This window comes from Homalodisca vitripennis, chromosome 5 (genome assembly GCF_021130785.1).
Source record: "Homalodisca vitripennis isolate AUS2020 chromosome 5, UT_GWSS_2.1, whole genome shotgun sequence".
NCBI classification, from domain to species: Eukaryota; Metazoa; Arthropoda; class Insecta; order Hemiptera; family Cicadellidae; genus Homalodisca; species Homalodisca vitripennis.
Window position 1 is genome coordinate 64,217,092 of NC_060211.1, and position 19,788 is coordinate 64,236,879.

Sequence of the window (19,788 nt, forward strand, 5' to 3'; positions counted from 1 at the left end):
AGATATTTGTTCAAAATGTGAGAAACTTAAACTATTATAATACGGAATAAAAACCACGTTTATAAAAATGTATAAATGAGTATGGTGAAATTAATAACAAGTTTGGATGTCCAATCAAATATATAAGAATTATTAAATAGTTTATGTACGATGTTTCAACTGAATATTGGATTATTTAAAAATTAAAATTGATTGTACGGTTGCTATAATGTTTGGATACTATATGTTATGCAAAGGTGAACAAAATTGCAGAAATTGTTTACGATCAATGTTTACAAAAACAAAGTAACTACGCTCATACTCTGAAAAGAAAGAAGACTGTTGTAACTGAAATAGTACTAATGATAACAACTACTGTTCACTAACAAGCCAGTTAATTCTACTTGTCTTACAACTTACATAGCGTCTAATGTATGCTGTATAATTGAGAATGACAGGCGACTCATTATGAATACACTAAAGAAGTATAGCTCTAGAATAAGCGGATGGAATTATATCGTTCAGTTTGCATCAACGTTCAGAACAACGTTGTTTGCTCCTCAAAATGCTCTACGTGACCCTTATTTTTGGAGTAGTTCTCATTAAGGTAAATCAATTTATATCGTATAACTTTTAATTATTATTTATTATATATTGCTAGTGAATATTTTTACATTGGTCTTATTGGTTACCATGATATCAATAAGAAAGTAGGAGAATAAATTAATGTCAAACAAAGTAAAACTTTCACATGAAATTTTAACATGTGGCGAATTACATATTAACATATTTAGAGACGGCTAATATAAAATTATTGAGTGTAATTTTATTGAGTGTTTTCAAAATATTTATTTTAAGCCAATTTTGCGTTGTAGTAGGTACAACGGTTAAATCGTTCACCGCCACTTTAATTTAAACAATTCTGTGAACTTAAATGTTTGAACAAAATGTAAATGAATCATGTAACAATATAATAAAGAAACATTTCATCTATTGTCTTATAGTTTGCATGAAACCTAATTTTTAAATAGAAAAAAATGTATAATGGTGCATTTACAACTATGGAATTTAGCAGAGCGCCATTAAAGATTCTCACTCAGAAGATTGTTACTATTTCTCTTTTGTCTGCTGGGAGAACGTATAATCTGTTTGATTCTCTGTCTGTTCATCTGTCCGCAGTATATTACGAGAATAAAATGAGCTATAGACTTGAAAACGCTAAAGCCTCATCGAAGATTGTAACGTGATACGTAAAAAATACTCTTTAATTACGTATAGTGGTGTCTTATACATCTAGACAAATGTCTTATAACTTACTATGGGTTTTTTAATTATGAATAATATATTTCAGTGATCATTTATAGCATCATACTTTACTACAAATAAGATAACTCATTTAACACCTGCTAAGTTATAAAACTCAGGGATTGGAAACTGTTTCAGTCACTAGTTACAAACGTAGCCTGTGATAACAAGGCGGAGGCAAGAAGTACAATGGAGAAGAGGGTAGGGTACGAAGATGGGAAGATAACGTCCGTGACAGTGTACACCGGAGACCATAAACCAACAGGACAAACGTCTGGAAGTGGAACGTCTGGAGACTCTGGAAGCAGCCAGAGTAACCCACCGCCAACATCCTCTAAACCCTCCACAGACTCTACGACCGGTAGACCCAAACCGGGAAACCAGTTTGGCAATTTCGGTTTCAATTTTAAACCTTTCGGTACATTTGGAGGGCTGAGGCCACAAGACTTCTGGTTCCAGGAACTCTCTTCTGTTCCTTCCAAAATAGCCTCCTTCTCAGATATTGATGATTATGAAGATACCATGGAAAATATCCTTAATACTCTGGATAGCTTTAATGATTATTAATATTGACAATAAATATTGAAAGCCACTTTAGTTTTAATATATTTATAAATTTGAAATTTATGAGAATGATATAAAATATACTAATAATTTAAAATATAATTTTAATAAATTCCAGGTAAATTTGGGTCATTTAACATTCTTAGATGCATTATAATATACAGTACTTCCATCTAAAATAATTCAAAATGTTACTCGTTAGTTGTATTTTCTTTATTTATGTTAAGTACGCATAAACAAATTTACTAACAAATATTGTATAAAGTCATACATCTCCACCAATAAGTATATTTGTATAACTATTCATGGTAATACATTAGTAACCGTAGTTACATTTTATAACAGATAAACGATATTAAGCGATTTTAGTACTTTATCTTTGGCAATGCCGTTGGCTATGCGAATAACTGTAACTTAAATGATCACAAGCTGACCTAAAATGGATATTTTACTATTTTATTTAAGCATCTTACCTTTTGGAATAATTCGAAAATATAATATTCTTGAAAACATGTAAGTGCGTTTCAATTTTGTTAGTTGGATATAAAAGGATCTAATATATCAAATTTGGCTTAAAGCTGTTTAGTTTTCAGTAAAACTAATTAAATATATCTAGGATGAATTACAATCTACGCAAGAGTAAATTAGCTGAATAGTCTTGATAATATCCGTAATCGTAGAAAGAGCGTTAGTTTCAAATCCGGTTATCTACGGAAACTGTTGTGCATTTTTAACCACGTAGTTATCTGAATAATTTATTGATTGAGCCTTAATGAGCATTTACTTCATGGGGACTAGAAAGCGTGAGAATATTATTCATAACCAATTATTGTCACTTTAACCTCTCTCAACCTATACGTGCATCCTTTTAGTAGAATTACAGCAGTGAGCAAAATGAGTTTTATTAGCTGAGCATTAGTGAATTAAAAAGTCTTGTCTATGTTTCCTTGTAAATTAAACCCTGATAACGGTTTGAGTTGCAACGAACAAACAGAATTTTCGTTTGTTATATCTATTTAATCAAACACAATAGGACTATTTTCTATCGACCACGTAAGGCCCTATGATATATTTGAAGATTTTAAATACTATTTTTACGACTTGTTTCGTTTTTTAGACAATTTTTAGATATGACATCTAAAGAAATAAAGCTAATAATTATTATTGAATGTTGATTATTGATGATTATTTGTTTCGCTCGATTTTACATTCCGCTTAGTTGAGCATCTCAAATTTGACACAGTCACATTGATACTTTCTAGTAACGATTAATTACTACATTTTCTTGGGAATAAATTGACTAAGTATATTGTTAGTTACTATAACCATGGGAAAGTTACCTCATTAATGTTTATATGATTTTAGAATACATTATTAAATCTATGAACCTATGGAAAAGTAAAGAAATCACAGTTTTATCATTTTATCAAAATATAACTAGTTGAACACTCCGAAAATTTGAAGAGGCTGTTAGTGGCAATGAAAATAGTACCACTATAACAGATATTTCCCCTAAATTTGTCAAGAACTAATTGAGGTATGGATATGGTATTTGGCATAAAACGTCATTTCTATATAAGCAACGTCATGACTGATGGCGGGAATTTGGCTGCGCCTTTACATGTTTTACATATTCCGAGGACAGGAGTAAAACAACATTTAATGTAGAAAAATATACAAACAATTAATCAATACTTTGAGAACCAAAATGTCCTCGAACGTTTACCCAAACCATCTGTCCTGTATAATGGCGAACCTGTCAGAACGATGTGGATTGATGCTGCTATTTGTTATACACGCCTTTTTCAATTCATCACTTTAATAATGTCACAATTCAATCTACTGGTAAGACTACTATGTCATAACTTCATCGAATATATTAGTAGAATTAACGTTAGTGTCAGCTCAGGGTTAATAATAAAAATATTAATTGATATCCTAAAAAAAAGATATGAGACGATTGTTTTTAGTTTACGTAAAATATATGCTATAAACACATTAATCAGCCATGGTTTTGTTAGAGCCATTATATCAATAAAGTATATTTCACATTATCCCAAAATTTCCACAGTGTAATCTTCCTGTTCTGATATAAATGTGTATTAATGCATCATTTATAATTTTTCTTTAGAATGAAAATTAAAATCTTAACATTGGTTTCCAGATATACGTAATATAACATCTTTTCTATAGGGATTTACTCACTCCCTCTATATATATACATATATATATATATATATATATATCTTTTGAATCCCTATATTTATACATGAATATAAAACTTCCTGTGATTAGAACATTATTATTTTCATATTATTTATCTTAATTTTATTTTATGCTGAATGTTATCATTGGCCTAGTATAGTAATAATATGTTTTGATAATTATAAAATAAGGGATGGATAAAAAATACCTCTAACTGAACGATAAAGTTGCAGAACCCGTACCAGACATTTTTACATAAAGAAATTAATTCGGTAGAGATATTTAATGGAAGAAATTATTTAAATATCCTTGAATAAACTTTTAATGACAAACTTGTACCAATTCTAACCTTCAATGCGCGATTTCAGTTTTATGTCAAGTGTATATTTGAGATAATGAAAAAGTACGGAAACACCAATTACTTTAATGAATACAGATAAAATAAGTTAGAATTGGTATATCTGTATGGACCAATATTCAATATTTTGATATAGAATATTTTAACCAAAGGGGAAAATAGGATTTAATCTCGATCTTGTCAAAACCATCGTAGTTCACTCAACTGTACGCGTGATGAGACAGCGAGAATACCTCATCACCGATATTACACTATATTTTGTTGTATATTTATAATATATGATGTCAAAATGACGTAAAGAGTTCATTTTGAGCTAATTCGTTGCCTAATTCTTTTTTTGATCTCTTCACACAAACGTGATTCCAGGTTTATTCCAAGATATATACAATTTAATCATATATTGTTTCTTATACAATGAATAAGATTAAGTTTAGTACCACCTTATTTAGCCTCTTTCTATTTTCCTGACTGATGTATTAGCATTTACGTAAATTACTAATGGTTTAAAAATGTTCAAGTTCAACAAATATGACATATATCAATATTTTTAATTTCGCATTTTAAACCCTTCCTATGTTGGTATTGTATTTTGCCATTTAAACCCATCTTACAGTAACGTATCGATTCCTATGTTAGAGAAAATTTCTTTATCGAGTCCAATGAAAAATTTATCCGTCTTCTCATACAGTGAAAATTAGCTCTCCTCCGTCAGATTATTCAACGACTGTATTCAGACTTCTTCCATTTATCCTGTGATGTAACATCTAGCAATCCGGCAGCTTATCACGAAGTTGATCTACTTCTGACCAACTGCTGATTGTGCTCTTGAGTGGCTACGATAAATAGACCTACACTTATGTGTCAGACCAATTATAAACCCAATCATTTCAAAATATCGAACAGAAGGTTAATAACCAAATAAATTACCAAATGAATGCAAATATTATTGATAGTTCATGACAATTTGACTGAGTCTCTGAGATGTTTGACCCCTTCGTCTTATATCTAAAACTATTAGCTCTATCTAGATATGAACCATAAAAGTTTTAAGAGAATAAACCTTAGTTTCATGACAAATAACTTATTATAAAGTACTCTATTTAAAAATTACTGTTATTAAATTTTTCTGTAGACTATTTTACAAAAAAATTATAATTCTGCCTCTTTATAATTAACTTACCACTCCACTTATGGCCGGTTTTTAAATGTATAAAATATATTTTTATAAAACATTCCGATTAGGTAAAACTACAAGGAAAATTTCCTAAGGAGAACCCCATCTCACAGTGGAAAGAAACCCTCAAGACAGCGCACTTACGTCGAGTTCATCTTCCAGTAACTTTAAAAAAAACTTTTCCATGTACAACTTGACTTTTTATTTATTAAGAGAGTATTTGCAAGATATTTAATTAAATGAGATATTAGTCTATTTTAATTAAATTAAATTGAAAACTGATGACTACATGGGCCAAAAATGTTACAGCGTATGGAGGACTGAGGCATATTTTTTATAGGAACTTCAGAATGAATGTGTGGTTAGAGTTATGTAAAGAGCGTTAGATTGGGCTTGCAGATGGACATTTTGGTACTTTGGTATTATCTGAAAAACATTGCCTTGGGAATAATTTGTCTTACAGAGGATAAATTATCTTAATTAATAGTTATAAGAGAATTTATTTCACTTAATATGAACATTAAATATTGTTGTGACGATCAGTTCTTGTTTTCTGATATTTAACACACTTATATATTATAAATCCAAAGACTTAACGGACGCTTATGTGATGAGCTTTTGTTTAAGTACCTACTAACTCGAGGGATGTTTTACTTTTTTCACCAGGTGTGCGTACACCACTAAAGGTACAATGATGGACGGGGGCATTTCCGATGAACACCTTCCCAATCTCAGATCACGTACCAGATAGCCTAACGTGATCTCACGTCGGAAAAGTTGCACGATCTGGGACGTAATAGGAGGTTGGGAAAATACCGATCGGAAAGCCCCTGCCATCAGTGTTGTCTGCGAGGGCTTTTTTTGCGCTACCCTGTACTTCTGAAGAAAAACGAACACCTTCCTAGAGACATTTCCTAAATAAGGTTATCTTTACTTTGGTAACACTAGTTATAATATTTATCACAACCCAATCTAAACCTACTTATATCACGTAATAATAAGTAGTTGGTGGGCACAGACCACTTTTTGCCGACATCACTTTTTTTAAGGCAGAAAACAAGAACCGATCGTCATGATGACAAATAATTTTTACAAGTAAGTTAAGTAAAGTCAGTTCGTTGCAATAATTTGTTATTTTAAATCACTGATAAAAAAAATCTTCCAAAAACATTTTTCCTCTTAACAATTCGGAAAAGCAGTCGCCTTTGTAATGCATTCCGTTATTGTGAAATATTGGCACGTTTTTAGCATGTTCCGTTGTACTCTTAACTATTTGGAAGAGTAGTAAAAACATAAGCGGCTACATGCAAATACATGAAAGAATTCGTTTACTACAAGTTACCTTGGGAATGTGTACACGACCAATACCCCTACTCAAGAGGAATAGTGCTAATGGACCAAGTTTAATATTCTCTAACTGGCAGCTAATCTGTTTCAATGAAAGGAATTTTGGTTAGATTTTCACGTTCCCTTAAGTTTTAAGTGATCGCAACGTCTAATTGAAACGTTTTAATAATTGAAAGCTTATAAAGTAATGCATTGCCTCTTTATTCGTGATTTGATTTGTTACTAGCGTGTTCAACTTTTGTTAAGTATGGAAAAAGCTTCTAGTACAATAATTTTTTACCAATACTGCATATATACTTTTAAACAAGTTCACTCTTTATTTTTGAATGTAGTCAATTCCCACCTTTCAAAATTGAAATAGCTAATTATATTAATCGCAACATTTAAAAAAATGTTAACTTACATAACATATTAATAAAGTTCTGCCTAGAGGACTAAGGTATCATTAGGATGATAGTAGAACCTACATTATTATGGCCTGATATTGGGACCAGTACTACAAATATCGGTATTAGAATTCGAGATTGTGGAGCGAACTTTACTTTCATAGATGTTCTAGATGTACCTTGGTTGTAGTCGATGTAAAAAAGATTTACTTTTTTTGATGTGGGATGCAGCTTGTTATGTTTATAATGATGCATAAATTAGGATATACAAGTCCAGCATTTTTTTCAAATAAAAGTTTTCTTTACTTTTTACCTTATAATTGTGTAAAGTAAATAACTGTAACATTTAATAGACTATGTGAATATTAACTTGTTAGACCACATCAATCCCTAACCAGTAAATCAACGGTAAATTCACTTATTTTGGCGTCACTTGATCATTAAATATAGCAACTCGAGTGACTACATAGTCAATAACAGTTCCTAAGTTAATAACTAACTAATAACTAACACATAACTCAATCTCTGTACTGAAAGTTTCCATCTCTTAGCAAAGGTCAAGGGTAATTTGCTATAAATAATACCCAATTGTGAATTTAGAATAGCTTTTCGTTTCAAAAATGTGTCAGATTTAAATAATAATAATTACATGATATGATTTTTTTAGACGAATTGGCTTCAAGTTGCTCGTTGCTATGGGGTGCTTTCAGATAGTACCTAAGTGTTAGTGCACTTAGTTGTTCCAATTTCTAAGACAATTCGAACATGTATTCATCTACATGTCACTAGATAACTACTGTCTATACTTAATCATCTATATATATTTTGTGTATACTGAGTGTCTATGACGTCAAAACGATGCAAAATAAGTTGTTAAAAACATCTTCGAATTTTTAAGCTCTTCAGACGGACGCGAAATACAGATTCCAGGAATTGAGTCTGTGACAGTTTCCCATTTCAATCTTGCATTAATTGGGAAGGTCAAATGGAGCTAATTCAAAATTCAACATAGCTGTCTTATATTTAAGTATATAATAACTTATAGGAAGGTAACACATTATTTCTTCATTTCTCACCCTGCCCTACCATTTAAAACAAGAACAAAGTCATTCAAATATTGGAAAGAATAGCTTTATACTCCCTGGCATCCAATGATGTTGATGGTTCGAAGACAGAAAATGATACAGGGACAAAAATCGAAAGAGTATAGTAGTATAAACGGCATGTCCATATGGTTGCAAAAACGTAGTTTCAAACATATAATACCGTAACAACTGATAACACTGATACATTTTTCTTATCAGAAAAGAATTTGTATGTATTCTAAAAACATTTAAAACCAAACCTATTGGTTCAAAAAGATGATTATTTTCCAAGTATCAACTGTTCTCTTGTTGCAGCACTTCATGTGCTGTGCAAATGTTTTAAACATTTTTATTTTTAGTGAGTTGCCCAGCCAACCATTTTTAGAACATATAACATTTAGTTTTAGTAAGATTTAGCCAATGACTGTTGGTGTGATACACCACTTGGATGCTGTTTCCGATCAGTTACAAAGTGCAAAATCTCAATTGGTGTTTCACCCTAACAAAATCATCAATGGTTCAAAGAGAATTCACTTTATAAGTGATATGTGAACCACAAGAATTCCGTTCATTGCTGTTCACCTGTGTTAATCCAGTTTCTAGAGCAAAACTCAATTTCTTCTCTACTCGAAGGAGAAAATATAAAAATTTAGGGGTGTTCCTTTAACAGGATTGTTTATTCCGGAGAGATACATGATACCTGAGGGAACCCACAGAGGATTGTTGAGGAAGCAGCTTATCAATACACAAGACGCTAGTATAGCCAACAGAATGGGAGTGAGTTTGCAGTTGGTTGAATAGCAGTATAAATAATACATTCGTCTTGGAACATGTTATAATATTACAGATACATAAAACCGATATTCAGAGATAAGTTTTTGTATAATATTTACATTCTATATTTCTATCCTAAGCAAATATATTGTTACTGGTATAAACATTATTAGCGGGAAACTGCATGCAAGGTATTGAAATCCGTCGAAAACGTATTTAAATTGTCAAAAATTTATCTACTTGCCGCTTTACTATCATAATAGGAAGCAATAATTTAATATTTGTGTCTGATAGTTGCCACAACTAAATAACTTGATTACATGACAAATTTACGTAGGAAACATTTAGTAGTAGTGTCCACATATTAAATACGGTTTCTAACGTAAATCACACTTGTAAAGTTCAGCGATTGACATTGTGATTACTGATGTCAGTGTGACGTACATTAGTTTCTGTCACGTTATGATGTACACTTCATCGTGCCGTCTCGTCAAGTTTAAGACCTTGCAAAGATATGCTAACTTGTTTTCAGTAAATATTCAAATAAAGGATATTATGACAGGATATTATAAAGGATAATGTAAAGATGTATAATATTATATATATGTATGAAATTAAAATATGAATATACAAGGGTTTTAAATACAAAGATCCAATGCTGTAAAACAAACCATAAAATTATTCATACAAAAACCGAAAGATCAATCGTCCTCTCTCTCAGATGATGCACTTTTCATAAATTTGCAATCAAAAATATATAAGATTTATTCGATGCCATTTTTTCACATTACTATTTAAAATAAAAATAGTTTCTTGTGAGAAGTGAAATAATGTAGTTAGTTTGCAAGTTTCTCCCTATAATTAAATATTATATATATATATATATATGTATATATATATATATATATATATTATATATATATATATATATATATATATATATTATATTTAGAAAGACGCCATATTATTATTAATGAACTATATTTCGCATTACGCTTCTTCAGGTCAAAAGTAACAACATAACGAAACACATAAAATAACCAAAAACATAAATGTAAACAGATAAATAAATTAATAATCATAATATTTTTGAAAGGATAAACATATGTTCAAACTGTGGTTGTAAAGGTATTATGCGTGTTCAGATGATTTAATTTACTATCGAAGATTTAAATTTTATATATATATATATAAATATATATATATATATATATATATATATATATACAGGGTGTTCTGAAAAAAGATGCCCATAAGTCAGGGGCGTGATTCCTCACATCAAAATAAGAAAAAAAGGTTTTAATTAACATAGGTCCGAAAATGCTTAGTTACCAAGTTATACAGGGTGAAAGATTTCGTCTGAATTTCAGTTCCCCTGCTGCAACGAAGCCCTACGGGTATTTGTTGCTGCTGTTAATTAAGATGTACAATTTAGCGTAATTTATGTAAAATTAACTGAAAAATTGAATCAAACCGTTTCCAGACCTGTAGCTACAGTAATTTTTAAGATATGTGACGAAATACGCGAAACTTGGTCCCGAAAAACAAGTTACATTTAGGTTTGAAGCAGATTTACTATGATAAATGTACAATAAACACAAAATATTTTTTTCCCGGTACTTGTATAAAAATTTAATTTCGAAGAGAAAGATGTAAAATAAGTCTATAATAGACAAACGCAAACTTTAAAAAAATAATCCTTAATTAAATACAAAACGCATGAAAAAATAGACAAAATCTGTTAAGCTCTCTACAAATGTAATATTGAAATTAAAACAGCTGTTTTATTAAAACAAATTAATGAGTTACTATTATTTTTTTTATCAAATAAATATTTTTAACAATCATACATTATCATACATAAAAAAGTTATCTAAATTATCATTCAACAAAAAAGTTACACTTGTCCTAAAAAACTAACCACGTCACAGTAGATGTTCAAAATGTTTCCCATCATTCAAAATACAAGCATCCAGCCGTCTTCTCATAGACTGCCGAAACTCTTTCGAAGATCCCAGGTGTCTCACGTATCCTTTGAATCCCGTTAACAATCCTTATTCGCAACTCTTCTATGGTATCCACAGGCGAGTCGTAGACAAGGCGTTCTTTTAATGTCCCCATAAGAAAAAGTCTAGAGGATTGAGGTCAGGTGACATTGCAGGCCATGCTACTGGTGCTCCTCGACCAATCCATCTGTTTGGATATGCTTCATTTAAAAAATTCTCTTACTTGTAATGTGTAATGAGCTGGAGCTCCATCCTGCATGAACCACATGTTGTTGCGTGTGTATAGTGGCACATCTTCGAGTAACTCATTCAGATTAGTCGTCAAGAAATGTAAATAATTTTCACCATTGAGCGTATCAGGTAAAAAACTAATAAAAATTTTATCACCCAGAATAGCAGCCATACGTTTATAGAAAACTGATATTGGTGACGGTTCTCTGAAATAGCACGTGGATTTTTCAATTGCCCACAATGTGAGTATTGTGGGTGTTAAGAATAGCCATTCTTGAAAATTTTGCTTCATCAGTAAAGATAATGTAATTTAAAAAATGTGGATTTCTGCACCTTTGGATAAGCCATTGGCATAGCTGAACACGAGGAAAGTAATCTCGAGGCAAAAGAGCCTGGACCCTTTGATAGTGATAAAAATGCAACTGCTGCTCGTTGTAAAATCTTCCAGACAATTGAATTACTAACACCGAGAAATCCAAGGCTAGTTGTCTAGTACTTCTTCCAGGATGATTCTCTATTTCGTCCAACACGCCCTCCTCCAATTCAGCTGTACACGTTGTACGTGGCCGTCCTGATCTACCAACTTTTCCAGATTTAAAGGTTCCCGTCTCGCTTAGCCTTCTATGAATGGAAGAAAACATTTTTGAGTCGGTAACTGTCTATGAGGAAAATGTTCCTGATAGAGTCGTCTAGCCTGACGACTGTTGCAATGTGCAAGACCGTATATTAAATGCATGTCTGCCATTTCACCATTAGTGTACATAATATTCATATTACCTGTCATGATGAATAAGATTATTATTAGCTATCAAAAATTAACTTACAACGGCACTCGCACTAACTTGCATTAAAGTATAGATCAACACAAACACTTAATGAGCAATGGAAAAATAGCTGCTTGTAATGTTTATTTAAATTATTATAAACAATGTTACATTGTTAAAACATATGTTTTAAATAAAAATTATTTTGTTTTCTCAAATCAAATATTTTAATAAAACAGCTGTTTTAATTTCAATATTACATTTGTAAAGAGCTTAACAGATTTTGTTCTATTTTTTCATCGCGTTTTGTATTTAATTAAGGATTATTTTTTAAAGTTTGCGTTTGTATAATTATAGACTTATTTTACATCTTTCTCTTCGAAATTAAATTTTCTAAAAGTACCGTGAAAAAATATTTTGTGTTTATTGTACATTTATCATAGTAAATCTGCTTCAAACCTAAATGTAACTTGTTTTTTCGGGACCAAGTTTCGCGTATTTCGTCACATATCTTAAAAATTACTGTAGCTACAGGTCTGGAAACGGTTTTATTCAATTTTTCAGTTAATTTTACATAAAATTACGCTAAATTGTACATCTTAATTAACAGCCAACAAATACCCGTAGGGCTTGTTTTCAAGACAATCTTTTCAAGACAATGTTTATGTTAAACCGTTATAAATTTAATAGAATTAGAATTTCCTAATCTTAAATTATTTGGTTTTGTTTTACTTTTTTAAACTCTTTTATGTTATTATATGTAAGGTAATTAACCAAGATCTTAATAATAAATTCTTTTAACTAAGTTATTACATATAGTATCCATTAAAGTCTTATAAATCGCAATAAATAATAGAAAAATATCCTTTTAGGTAATAAAATTTTTGAAAATGTCATTAACATATACGACAACTAGCAACAGTTTCATCTTTTTACATAACTCGTATCAGAGTAGATGGTTATAGTAATCACTATAATATTATAGTACCATTCTGATTACTGTACCGTAGAATAGATACAGTAGAACTACAAAAACTAAAAATGAATTATCCTCTTGTTTAAAGGCCAAAAGACTCTCATGAAAGGTGCTAAGGTTATATATATGTAAAGAATGTACAAGTACAAGACTTCAGCTCACACGAACACTACCTATTGATCTTTGTTTATCATTATATTGAGTAAATATGTAATTATTTATTTTGTATATTAGTATAAACGTAAAGTTTTACAAATTATTTAATTTAAACGGATAATAACAAAGCTTTTGTGATTTAATTACCATTTAAATTTAATTTTAAATGCTAATAATGAAATTATACATATTTCTTAATAACCCACAATAATTTTGGTCATTGATTAATCAATCTACAAAGCTTCAATATGAGTATGATGTATTTTTGATGATATAATAAAATACAGAAAGATCAGTCATATTCGATAATATAGTAAGTGATTGTTAGAATTTGTTAAAGTACGGATACAATATACTTTTGTACAGTACTAACAATGTTTGATAGTATTGTTGTAGTAGTTACCTTCATAATGCAACAAAAGAGCTACTTTAAATTTCCTCTCTCACGCTTAAATATTTATTCCTGTATGTCCATCATTCGCCGACAGCGGCTGTCCAGGGATTCACCGCATCAATGGTTTATTTGTTCTGCATATTACATTAGCAAATATTACACTCCAGATAGCATATCACAGTTCAGTCTAATCATCGACACAGAATATGTCTATTTATATAAATTTGTATTTGTATATTGTTTAAAAGTTATTACTATTTATAAGTATTGTATTAGTATTATACATTATATTTCTTATTACTTAATACACATGACATATTTGTTTAGAACATAATTACGACAAGTGACGGACGCCAGTTAATGATTCAATCACACAGTATGACTTTCACATCAAGAACAAAATGTATGACGAAGGCGACTGCCCTTAACCTCTCTGCCAACTATCGCCATTACATATGCTCTTTTGTTTTATCTGACTAGTGCTAAGTATGCTATTCCATAGTTTATCACTCTTTCGGATGCGTGCAGGAAGTACAAGTACAATATTGTGCAGTAATATTGTTTATCCTCGTATGATCCCACTTGATATACAGACAGGTATTTCTTTTTTTATTACTCCATCCTTTTATTACATTGAGAATTAACTTTGCAGCAATGCAAGGCATGGATAATGAAAGGCACACTGTGTTGTGCTTTGTTTCTCCCCTTCATCAGACACTGCTAATATCAAGAGTTTGCATTCATCTATAGACTGTCAAGATCATTAGTCGAACCGTGTCTGGTGGAGTCTATTTAGAAAGAGCCTAGCAGTCCCCTACCCCTAGGAATTGATGGCAACCCTTCATACAGTGAGTTCACATTTCTACAATAATACGATTAATCTCATTACCCTATTCACTTATCCCATCATTCCATTTATTACTCTGTTCTCATCGCCTCCTCCTAGACCACATTTTAATTGTATGGTTAAAATTAATCTAAACCATTTCGGTCAAGTTATCTTTTTTAATTTATATATGATAGCCATAATTGATATAGTTTAAACACTCTCCATACAAAAAATCTTTGGATTTAGGTCAATTTCAGTTTAGAATTATTTATATTTTGAATTAATTGAAAACTGCAAGAGCTATCTAATTCGGAATGCAGCTGCGGCTCACCAATTCTTTGCCGCTAATTAACCTAAAAATAATAATTCTCTATTTTTAATCAAATTGCACGTAATTGCAATGTACAGTTTTTTTACAGCGACTACTCTTTGAAGTATACATCCGTAATTATCGGCAAAAAATTTTACATTCATAAGGAATTTATTCTTGAACAAAAATACTTTGCGTTGCATACAGCAACTATTGATATCCACGTTTTCCAGTGACGGTACTGATGGCGAGAGAAAAGAAGAGACCTGGCCCGTGCCGGCGCACAGCTGTGTACTAGTGTGTTGCCGCGCGGTAATTTCAGGCGCTTCGCCCCACAGCCAACCCTGCGAATTGTTTATCCTAGCAATGGAACAGTGAAACAATAATGGAATTACGAAACAAGGCGCGGAAATATACTAGTAGTAGCGCCTGCAAATTTTAGATAGGCCAGAATCCAGGTCTCTTCTTTTCTCTTGCCATCAGTATATGAAATAACGAGCATTCCACTGAAACCGATGTTACAGACCAGCATTCAATTCATTTGGATTGGGGGATTGTTTGATCCCATCATTGAACTACACTTTCACATGTAACGACAGAATTTAGATTACCAAACACAATAATTAGCCATGTATTATTGCAATGGGACACGTCTTTATACTTAATTAAAATTCATTTTTAGAGTGACTTTCATAATGATTTTAAAACCATCCAGACATTTATGCGTAAAATACACCGAGTTCATATTCTGTTCGCATTTTTATAGCTCTTATAATTATTTTCTTTTTGCATGTAGTATCATACAAGAAAACGGAGGTCATATTCGAACGCTGTGAGAAAAAGATGACTTTTAAACCAAAAATATCCACCTTCTGGTAAGAAATAGTTTTAACATGTGCAACAATCTCAATAGTATAAAAGTAACTAAACAGTAGGTAGATAGCGTGACTTTCATATTTGTTTAAGACTATCCATATTTGCTACGATTTTCTTCATATAACCATATTTGCTCTTATAATTATATTATTCTTACATACAGAAACATACAAGGAAACAGAGTTCCATATGTAACGGCACAGTTTCAAGTACCAAACACAATAATTATTGTCATGTATACGTGCAACTGTATTCGCCTTACCCTACATTATGTTACATTTTTATTGGAAAGTTAATTCATATTGGCAGATATCGTAACTTTTATAATAGTTTTTAAAACTATTTAGACAGTTATTTTCGTAAAATAAAACCGAGTTCATATTTGCTAAGCATTTCCATACCACTCAAAATTATTTTCTTCTTGTATACAGCATTACACAAGAAAACGGGGAAAATTTTGGAACTTTGTGAGCAAAAAATAAAGCAAAAATATGCACATAGTGGTAAAGTAATCGCTTTAAACTGTCCAAAAATCATAATAGTTCTTAGCTAGTGATTCCATAAAAGAAATGTGAGTGTCTTTGTAATATAAATTTACTTAAAAAGGATTAAACATTTTCCAAGACATATTGCACTGTGTAGAAGACAATATTTTTTAATATAGTTTAGACACTTTAAATTGCTGAAAGTTACCGTTTATTCAAAAAGATTATTAATAAAACAAAACAAAACCTGGTCCGATCATATAGCAAGCAGAGTTTCTGTAGCTTCTATCAAATTAATCGTCTAGTTTTAAAATCAGAAAGATCACGTTTTATATATTTGAACGGAATACAAAAATTGTATAATTTGACGTGACATATACAATGTATAATTTTTTTATAAGTTCATATCAAATATCCTCAAGATAAAGCTACGTTTCACCTCTTTATGAGCAACGCTTTTAAAAAAAAGTGAGTTTTACTTTTCGATACATGTGGTTTTTAAACAAAGCAATGTGAAATATCTGCTTTTGTAACAGAATGTTCTGATCTTTCTAGATTTGTAATGGAGCCTTTTAATCTATCGGTGTTGTCTTCAAAGCCGAATGCATCCCTCTTTCAAATTGATTTTGTTTTTTTATATTAAAATAAGTATTTTTGGATGATCTTTTTCTGAAATAATAATACAAGTAATAAGCCTATTTTACTAGGAACTAAAACCTAATGAGGTGACATTTTTCACCACACAAATAAATTATAATATTGACTCTAATTGGAATTCAAAAAATGTATACGATTGATTTAAATTAAGAAGTAGTTCGTAACTAAAAATAGGTTACAAAATAAAGGTATTCTATAAATATAACATGTTTCACAGTGAACGTGTACTTTCAGAAACTTTTTTTTTAATTTTAGTTCTTCCCTGGTAATGGAATTATAGTTCCGTGTGAAATACGAGTACTTACGATGTTCCCACAAGGCTAATACAAAATTCCTTCCGGTAGAAACTCTAATTAAAGATCTATCTGCTATTGAAAGTGACGTATATTTGGGTTTGAAACTAACCTCTACTTTTTGTACTATTTCAATGAAGGAAATATGCCGGGTTTTAAGTATTTTTTTATTTAATAATGTAGGTCTTAATGTCAAAAATCCAAATATCATGACCTCAGATTATAAAAAAGTTATCTATCTGGTTAACCAAATGACTCAAACGTCACAATAGGAATACTTCAATAATTGTCATAGTTTGTTGTGTCCTTTGATTTAAATGACACATTTAATGGCTGATATCTCACAATAATTAGGAAACTAATCCTTTGCACGTGTTGTGATAGTTTCCAAATTGTATCTCTTCATGACATATGCAACGTAACATTTTCTCGTATTACATCATCTGTATGTTTTTTCCATTTAAGGTATATGTGAAAAGTTTGTTCTTCTTCCTTTTGTTTGGTAAACAGAACCGTCTTGCATTAATGAAATCATTTACACTGTCCAGCATCTTCTGAATTTTCAGAAGATTGTCTTCTTCTGTTCAGTATCACTAGTCACATTTTCATAATTATTTGAATTTTAGTTGACAAAAAACTCAGGTTAAAAATTTAGAAAGGTATTTTCCTTGTGTATCATCTGGACAGTGTGAGTAATAGTCAACGAATTTTTTTACATACATAATGTTTTAAATCGTGTTGTCTGTAGAAGAAAACAGGATTTTCCAGATATTTTCTGTCGTTCAGTGATACAATACAATCAGTGACACTACAACTATAACTAGATTTCCTACAACGATAACGAAGCAGAGCAAGAACCACCGTAATCACTATTTCACATACAACAAAATGAAGTTTCATAAGTCTACTTTGAGCTCTGTGCACAAATTATGAACTTTTGTAAAGTTTTTATTTTCATTCTTAAAAGGTGTTGTGAAATATTTGACTATTAAAAGAGACATGATTAATAAAATCAATACATCAATATTTCAATAAACTAACCACCATTTGTAGAAAATAACTATAAAGTAAATAAATAATGTATTCAATATAATATCTACAACTGTCAAATAAATAAAACAACAAAAAGAGTTTTCCCATAGGAAAATATGTTTCTTCTTCGGATTCCTAAACAGAAATAACATCGCAATATTACACTAAAATTACAACTATTATAACCAATTCATTTATAATTCACACTAATATTAATTAATATACTCTATCTGCAAGATATGTGCATTTTTTTGTTTAAAGATTGTTCTTTACGAGATAAATTTAAGCCTAATATTACTCACTGTCCACCCAGGGAAGACATAAGATTGCAGATCTCGACACGTAGTGTTGCTGATTTCTCGTATCACTAATCTTTTTCGGTACATCAAACAGAAAAACTTCATGTATCACTTGCACTAGTTAAAATATGAAAAATATAAACCTGCAAATTTTAAAATTGCCTAAACAACAAACTACAATATATTCAGTATTTTATCAGTGAAGCTAACAAAAAGAGGAATTATAACAGACAATATTACAATAATACCCAAATATATAACAATCAAAATGTTAATTATGTGAAATCTCAAAGTATGTAACAATATTATGAAATTGGATGTCCAGACAATGTTATAGCATATCGTTATAACTCGGAAATATTAAATCTTCACGAAGCTAAAACGGACAATCAATTTATTTTAGACATATATTAATTTTCCAATTCAATTTAATATAAATTGTCTTTTTTAACAAATTACTCCAAATACAAATAATCGTGAATATTTGTTGATAAGTTCCTATTTTTATAAATATAAAACGCTGAAGGCATCTTAAATAGTTATATATAATTTTATTACTAGATCATATATTAAAACATGTAATTAATTTTAACCAAACTAATATTTAGAACATTAAGTATTTTACTAACTCGCAACTATAGACTTGACATGTAATTTTAAAATATTTTATATAATATTTGAATAACTTATTTATTAGTAAAAAAAACTAATAAATTAAAATGTGCGATGTTGTACACTGTTTACCGCTGGAGTAACAAGAATAGGCTAATCCCGGGCAAAATTATGCAAATCACCCCAGCCTTGGTTCACACATAGATTACACTTGTGTCCGGCTCTATAAGCTCTGATTATAATAAAGCATTGTTTTATTTTATTTTAACAATTAGTTAAATATTAAATGTAATCAAACTGTTCAATATTTAATAATATCACTCTTATACACTGAATAATACTCTTATATGCGGTTATTCAGTAAATCTTACGATTATCATACGTAAAATTTAAGTAAATGGCATGATATCGAAACATACCTAAATTACTGATAAGACAAGAGATTAAATTATTTTTAGCTTATTAGGTGTTTTTTTACAGAATAAAAAATAATTAATAAATCAATGGGTTAACAATAATACATTTTTAGTTCTTGAAATTGAGGATTTTACTTTAGTTTGCTCCACACGTACTAAAATAATATACTAGCCTATAAGTAATTAATTAAACTTTAATGTTTTATTGAATTGGTCTATGTGATAGACAGTACAAGTATTGACTTAAAAACTTTAAAATGTAACATTAATTAATG

General features: G+C 30.3%; 1 protein-coding gene across 2 annotated transcripts in view; it reads left to right on the forward strand.

Annotated features, from left to right (window-relative positions):
* The first annotated feature begins 470 nt into the window (after positions 1-470).
* Positions 471-19,788, forward strand: part of LOC124362308 — a 185,475-nt gene continuing 166,157 nt past the window's right edge. The window contains exons 1-2 of one of the 2 annotated variants that reach the window (XM_046816703.1): positions 502-586; positions 1,423-1,876. In XM_046816703.1, the coding sequence (XP_046672659.1) occupies positions 545-586; positions 1,423-1,851 (471 nt within the window). In that variant the 5' untranslated portion in view covers positions 502-544 and the 3' untranslated portion in view covers positions 1,852-1,876. Of the gene's footprint in view, positions 587-1,422; positions 1,877-19,788 lie in introns of those variants that run through there. The other variant, XM_046816702.1, reaches the window with a different exon arrangement.